A 7,586-nucleotide genomic window follows, 5' to 3' on the forward strand; every position below is an offset into this window, starting at 1 on the left:
GATGATTTCGTTTTCTTTTCAAAACACTCCTCCAGTGTCGTTTGCCTTTTTTCCCCCAATCGTTCTCCACATTTTTCTCAAATTCTCACGCGTTTTCACAAGATCCCTCCAACTTCCGTTTCCTGACTATTTTTCTTCACTTCCTTTCTTGGCCCGAGATGAGTTCTTACAAAATGAGCTACTGCGCTCCAGTGGCCAGTTTTATGGCTTTAAAATGAGTTTTAAGCATTGTGCATTGCAGTTTAGGTTCAACAGAACCTAGAGATGCCTCTTGTAAAAAAACATAAAATAAAAAAAACATAAAAGACGTATAAATACGTTTTTGTGACACTGAAACAATTAAAAATAAAATATATTTATACGTTTTTGGGAGCAAATGAGTTAATAAGGAGGCGGCTTGCATTTTGTTGGTTACAATCCTCCCTGTCCACTAAGAATGTGGGAGTTTCCGACCACTGGCGGCTTATCGCACACCATGGTCGGCGGCCGATGAAAATGGGAGCGCCTGTGCTAGGGTGGCCACACGCTCTCGTCTCCGGTTCTCGATTGTGTCGAGACTTCCACCCCTCTCGCCTCTCTTTGCGTGCCCGCCTAAAGATTGCTATACTCTGCTTGGGCTTTGGGAGCCCCCGGAATTCATCTTCGGTTCTGGATTGTGTCGAGACTTCCTCCCCTCTCGGCCCTCTTCGTGTGCCCGCTTAGAGACGCCACGCGCTCCAACGTTGGCCGGTTTGTCCACCGAGAATGCACCGTTTTCGGCGTTCGTTCCCCTGGCAACGAACAGTTGGGTCCTGCTGGACCCGCAATGTCAGCTGGCGTCCTGCAGGACTGCCTGCCGGAGCTGCAGCAAGAGAACGACGTGCCGAAACTTGCTCGCCGCTGGGGCTGGCCGATCGGTGAACGCAATCACCCCCGTCGCCGTGTGTGACATGAGTCAGGATAGTTTTGTGTGATTTTTTTTTTTTTGGTGTGTGTTCGAAAGAAGAGGAAGAGACCTGGAAGTGCCGCTCGGTTCAGGTTAGCATGTAGCCTAGCTCTCAACCTCCTCTTTTGTTTATGCTCTGTCCTCCATCTCCAAGTTTCCGCAGGGAAATGACAAGAGCCGGAATATCTCCGGTGGCATAAAATACCATTCAGGAGGTTTAAGAAGTTGGCAGTTTTGACCATTATGCAGTAATTTAGCCCTGTCAGACTGAATAAATGCATTTTTGATTTTTATATTCCATTTAGCACAAGACTGTTATTTGTCATGACCAGTGTTGTTAATCTTACTGGAAAAAAAGTAATTAATTATAGTTACAAATTACTTCTCCCAAAAAGTAATTGCGTTCGTAACTCAATTACCTGAATGTAAGAGTAATTAGTTACTTGGCAAAGTAATTGGTGATAATTACTTTTTTTTTTTTCCCCTCAAAAAAAAACAAAAAAAACATTGGCCACACGATGGGAAGTTTTTTGTGAAGGTTTTTGGTACAATTGGCCCGAGCCCAATTCTTTACCCTAATTTACCCTTTACCCTGAATCAACTGTTAAAAGTTGTTAAAATTGCTCCCATTATTGCATTAGTTCCCTTCTCTCTACTTTCGACATATGAAAGTTTTAAAACTGTTTCATCATTTAAAGATAGATTCAAGTCAAGATTTTGCTGATTTAGAAGTATTTTAGATTAAAAGTTAGGTTCGCTAGGAAGGTTCTCTACAACAGAGCCGTCCTAAAAAGTCTACTGCTTTAAGATGGCGGCTGTCTACTAACTCATTTAGTGCCATGTCTGTCATTTTGCATCTAGTTATATCTATGTACAGTACAAGTGATATCTACCATGTCTACCATATCTACCATTACATGCGGGCGTAGTTTGTAGGCTATCGGCTACAACATGTATTATTGGAGCTACCTAGCATCGCGTTTGCTCGGCGTCACAACTTTCTTGCCTCCTCCCTGCTCCTGCTCTGCTCTGTCGTCTCGGTGAGTCCGTCTCCCTCAGACTTTTCGACCAATATAGTAACGCATAGTAACGCATGCCTTTCCGTCCTCAGTAACGGTAACGGCGTTGCCAAGATGAGAAAAGTAATTAATTAGATTACTCACTACTGAAAAAAATAACGCTGTTAGTAACGCCGTTATATTGTAACGCCGTTATTAACAACACTGGTCATGACCATACAATTTATTTAGCAATTGGGGAAAAAAATACTTAGATACAAAGAATATCAGTAAAAATATTGGAGTAGAGAGATAAAAACAATGCTGACTTTTTCCAGTCTGCTCTAGTCATCAGCCTCATGTTTGTTGTCTCTGTCGCCTTTTTCTCGTTCTGATTCCTCCTCATCCAAATATGACTCAAACATATATGGCTTTATGTCACATACTTCCTCTGGATCGACGATATCGTTTGAAAAATCCACACTTGAACCAGAATCGCTGAAAAACGCTTCCTCCTTCACTGGGTTCAATGCTAAATCCGCTGAAATCACTCATTCTCGAAGATGGAGGCGCCAGAGCGCTATAATGACATGAGGAGCTAAACAGCAGATTTAAAGAGGCATTTCTCATCATCTGCGCTTTGCCAAATTGTTGTACATAGTCGAATTGTCTCAAAATCTGATTTTAATTCCAATAATAATGCTATTTAAGATTTTCTTTGCCATGTCACATCCTTGCGGTTCTGCGGTGAATTTAATTAGTTTATCACTAGTACACGTTCAAATCATTTGAACCGGTGGGATTGTCAGCGTATGAATTGCCACCCTCCCAGTTCTAATGAATTGGATGTGTACCACCGTCAAAGGCAGTCGGTGAGTTAAACTCAATACTAGTGTAGAAAAAACAGCTTAACTGCCCAGTTTGACTGGTGCACAATTTGTTTCCATTAAAACCCATGCGTTCAGAAGCAAATGCTTTTGAATATGTTCACTACAGTGACTCAATTGTGACTTAAACTTTCTCCTATTACAACCGATTCACAACTTCGACATCAAGACAGGTTGAAAACAGGAAGATGTATCATAAACTAAATCAATGCGAGGGCTGAGCTTTGAACTTGTCCTTTTTAGCCTCAGACAAAAAGAACATTTATCACTAGATTCCTTCAAAGGACGAGTAGCCAAACAAGCAAGCCTACCTGATGTTTTATTTCACTTTATATTTCTGCGTGTGTTTTTGTGGCTGTGATGCAGCATCGCATTACAGAGTCTTTGAAGACACTCATTGCAGAGGCCTCACACGGGGCTTACGCCATCTGTCAGTGCTGATGACAAAAAGCAGTGTGACGGGGGGCTTTGGCCACCGCTCCTCACTTTTGTCCAGTCGCACCTTTTATAATGTCATCCCTGCGCGCCACAGGCACATGACAATAATGGCCGCTCGTAATTGAGCTTTACCCGCCGGCCTGGCCTCGCTCTGACCAAAACCAGACAATTATCGTCATCCCGTCGCGTTTATGTACCAGTGTTGGAATTGTACCGTCACATGGCTTCCTTTATCCTGACCAGCGGGGTGGATGTTGATGCTGGCGGGCTCGCAGGAGACATTTTTGTTTAGTTGTGGAAAAAAAAGTTGCAAGAAAAAAGTTGTAAAATGACAAGCGAAAAGTTCAAATGTCATGAGAATAACGTTGTGAAGAAGTAATGTTACATTTTTCAAATTCTCTATCCATTTTTACAGCAGGCTGCTAAGGCCAAAGGCTTTAACTGATTCTCACTCTCCCAACTTCAAAACTTTCAAAATATTCACAGGACGCTGGCTCTCTTCTGTTTTCGGCACTAACGTTTTCGGTTGTTGCAAAAAGATAAAAATGGATAAATGGACCTAAATTTGTTTGGCTACTTTATAGATTAGCAATGTACGATGCATCGATAATCATAATAACCGTAATCATCGTCAACACCGTGATCATCGTTCAATAATCGAATCGTAGAACCCTGAATCGTAATCGAATCGAATCGTGGGGTGCCTAACATGGCACACTCCTAGTATGTAAACGTCTTGTATGGAGAAAAAGCAAGAACATGACAACTTTGGACCGAAATGGCTGTTTTTGGATGTGAAAAACAAAATAAGATCCTCAGCACCCCCTGCTTTGAGTGGGTTCCAGAGCCTTTGGTTTTTGCTGAAACAGTTGCACCACAATTTGACAAAAACATCCCTATTCATATCCAATGATCCCATTCATTTCCAATGGGGAAAGCACATGTCCCAATTAAAACCTAAAATCAATCGGGAATGATTCAAAACGTACAGGAAGTTACCGTGGAATGGCCCAAAATGTGCAAGAAGTGATCCAAAATGAACAAGAAAGTCATCCCAAACTCAACTCATTGCCTGCCATTGACAACAATGGGTGTCGAATTAATTTCAACTGGGAGGACTGGCTGTGAATGCTCATGTTACATCCATTTACCTCTCCCAGTAAAAATGAATTAGACGTCTAGCGCCGTCAATGTCAGTCCATGAGTTATGAAGGAAGTGATCTGAAAATACCACAAAATTACTAGGAGGTGACCCACGGTAGAGCAAAGCACTTTCTTCAGAAATGGCATTTTCTAGTATTCCAATGTTATTTAATTACTACATTAATCATGTTTTCTTTTGGCATATTCAAGTAAAATTGCTGCTTTTTTCCTTGTGGGTCTTATAACAGGCATCACGTTTGGACCTCTTACTTTTTCTTTATCAAGGCTTTCTTCTGCTCTCGTATCAACTTTTCAAAGGATCTGATGCACCGTCGTTGCCGCGCTCGCTTGCTTTGAACAGCCCCCTCCCCAAAATCCCCATCTGTCTTCAGATGTTCGGGAGGAGAATCGAGGCTGTGATTGACAGAAATCACCGGTTTCACACGCGTACACCTTTCTTCTTCTCTCTCTAACCCCCACACACACGAGCATCCCTTTGTCACGTGTGACGTGATGATGCCCGCCTGTTTTTAAGGAACCGTCTGTGATAATTGAGTCTCCAGAAACGGAATAATACATTAAAAAAAGTAGCATGTGGTGTCGTGTATATATAGGAGAAACATATACAACATGATAAAAGTGAAATATTCATGACAGTGATTGAATGAAATGCATGCACATGAAATAATTAGGCTTCCAATAAGAATGGCAACTTTTCTTGTAAAATAACTATATTTTTGTTGTGACTACCGTTTTTTGTAATAGTGATCCCTCTTTTTTCGCGGATAATGGTGATCAGAACCAGCCACGATAAGTGAAAAAAAATAATTGTGTGTTCAATGTAGAGCAGGGCGGTAAACCGAAAATTTACCGTTACCGAAATTCTTCACGATGACCGACGTAATTTTGACCATGTCGGTAAATTCGGTAATTTAATAAAAGAAGAAAATATAGTCTTTTCATCCCGCTTTGACTCTGTGTTGTTCGGTTATGTTCATTCCCCTTTAAGAAAGCAGACAGTGTGCTTACGTTAGGAGTCACATGGTTTTCAGGAAGCCAATCAAACAGAAGCCCGGTAGGCTAACGCTAGCTGCTAACGCTAGCGGCTAACGCTACAAGTAAACGGGATGAAGTCGGGCTTAAGTTAGCTTCGCCAAACTTTCACCCGACATTAAGTAAACTCTTGACGGGTTCCAGATAGGGATGGAAAAACCGAGGCTTTCTGAAACAATGAACCACTTTTAAGACAATTGCCCTAAATTGAATCACTGTTTGACACACTGCAAGAGCCCCATCTACTGGATAAACAGTGCACGTTTCTTTTTAAAAGTAAAGTTGACAAATTGCCTCAGCATTACATATCTTCAATAGAATTAAGTGGATGTCGTCTATTTCAACCAGGAGATCGTGTCGTCATTAAGTGTGATTTACACAATTAAAGAGCATACGACACCAGAAAAAAAGTCTTAAATGGCATTATTATGTGAATTAGAATCATATTTTGAGACGATTCGACCATATACAACAATTTAGCAAAGCGCAGATGACGAGAAATTAGTCTTTTAATCTGCCGGTTAGCCACGCCTACAATTATAGGGCTTTAGCGTCCCCAACAGGTGGATGACGTCAGCGGTAGACTAGGCTCATCGGTTTTACTATTCAGCCCATTGAGGGGGAATTGTTCAGAACGAGGAAAACGAGACGAAAAGAGCTGCAAAATGTCATTGTTTCAGTCTCTCTACTCCCAATATTTTTACAGGATATTCTTTTTATCCAAGTATTTTCCCCAATAGCTATATAAATGGCTTGAGAAGGACCAGTCAGCCCGTCGAGGGGGAACTATTCACAATGAGGAAAACGCGACGAAGAGAGCGGCAAAATGTCATTGTTTCTGTCTCTTTACTTCAATATTTTTACAGGATATTCTTTTTACCCAAGTACTTTCCCCAATTGCTAAATAAATGGCATGGTCATGACAAATAACTTGTGCTAAATGGAATATAAAATAATAAAAATCCATTTATTCAAGACGACATGGCAAAATTACTCCATAATGGTCAAAACAGTCGACTTTACCTTTACTGTCACACCTGCCGAACGATATTTTATGACACCTAAATCGGACATATGTCATTTCCCTTCCCCGGCTTCGGAGAATGTAAACAGACCAGAAGGAGTGACAGCTAGCCGACATGCTAACCCGAACCGAGGGATGTTTCAAAGTCTTCGAAGTGGAAAATCACACATAACTAGCCTGGATTATTTGACATGACGACCCGGTTGTCGAGTTTCTTTGCGGATCGGCAAACCGCCCGGCGGAGAGCAATTTACAGTTCGTTCCCTGGAGGAGGGTGGCTGGAATTGTTGTGTAGCTAACGTGCTAACAGCTAACTGCTAATGAGCGTGAGGATAGCTTTTTACATGCCTATCAATGATCAAACGTAAGTAGTCCTTTATTTAAAGGAATTTTATAGTGTTTACTTTGTAATCACTGTATTCGTATTTGACATAATACAAAACAAGATGTTTACTCACTTCCTTGTAAGTCCAATGGTCCCACAGTAAATATCCACGGTGAATGGGAACCTTTTGAAACTCCAAAAAGGCGCATACGCCTCTCCCGCATACAGAATGATTTTTCTGCAGCCGTTTGGCTGGCGTGATGCAAAAAATAAAAGTATTAATCCGCAAAACCAGCTGAATCCTTCGTCCTCATACACAACAGTACACTGTAGCGCGAAGAGGACGTCTTCTACCGTACACGTCACAGCACCCTCCTCCTCAATGCGAGACTGAAGCCGGAAGTCACTCATTTTCCTGGCGCGGGATTCAAAAAACTAAATAAATATAGCGATCGCTTCCACACACATCCAAGCGGTCCATATCATTCAGGAGCATAAAATACCGCGTGTATTATGAAATAAACATGCTTTTTCGTGTCACAAGCACTTTAAAGTTGACCTCTTTAAGCCTGTGTCATTGCTTTTGTCTGTGAAGATGTGTTCAAAGCAGTATTTGTAATACACGACAGTGCTAGTCTTGTAAGTGGCTCGTCCTAGATGGCAGGGAGTAACTATGTATTGTTTATTTTTTGTAAAAATTACAGTACAGTAAGCACAGTGTTTGGGAACAGGAATATTATTTATTGCATACTGTAAGGATTTCCAAAATCATAAGATGTAAATAAGTGAGCCG

At 41.4% G+C, this 7,586-nt stretch overlaps 1 protein-coding gene across 3 annotated transcripts in view; it reads right to left on the reverse strand.

The window, feature by feature from the left end:
* Positions 1 to 7,318, reverse strand: part of brd7 (bromodomain containing 7) — a 34,877-nt gene extending 27,559 nt beyond the window's left edge. For 2 of the 3 annotated variants that reach the window (XM_057854747.1, XM_057854756.1), the window contains exon 1: positions 6,927 to 7,318. In XM_057854747.1, the coding sequence (XP_057710730.1) occupies positions 6,927 to 7,017 (91 nt within the window). In that variant the 5' untranslated portion in view covers positions 7,018 to 7,318. The remainder of the gene's footprint in view (positions 1 to 6,926) is intronic. The other variant, XM_057854737.1, reaches the window with a different exon arrangement.
* Positions 7,319 to 7,586: the final 268 nt, after the last annotated feature.

The sequence above is a fragment of the Corythoichthys intestinalis genome, chromosome 1 (genome assembly GCF_030265065.1).
Source record: "Corythoichthys intestinalis isolate RoL2023-P3 chromosome 1, ASM3026506v1, whole genome shotgun sequence".
Taxonomy (NCBI): domain Eukaryota; kingdom Metazoa; phylum Chordata; class Actinopteri; order Syngnathiformes; family Syngnathidae; genus Corythoichthys; species Corythoichthys intestinalis.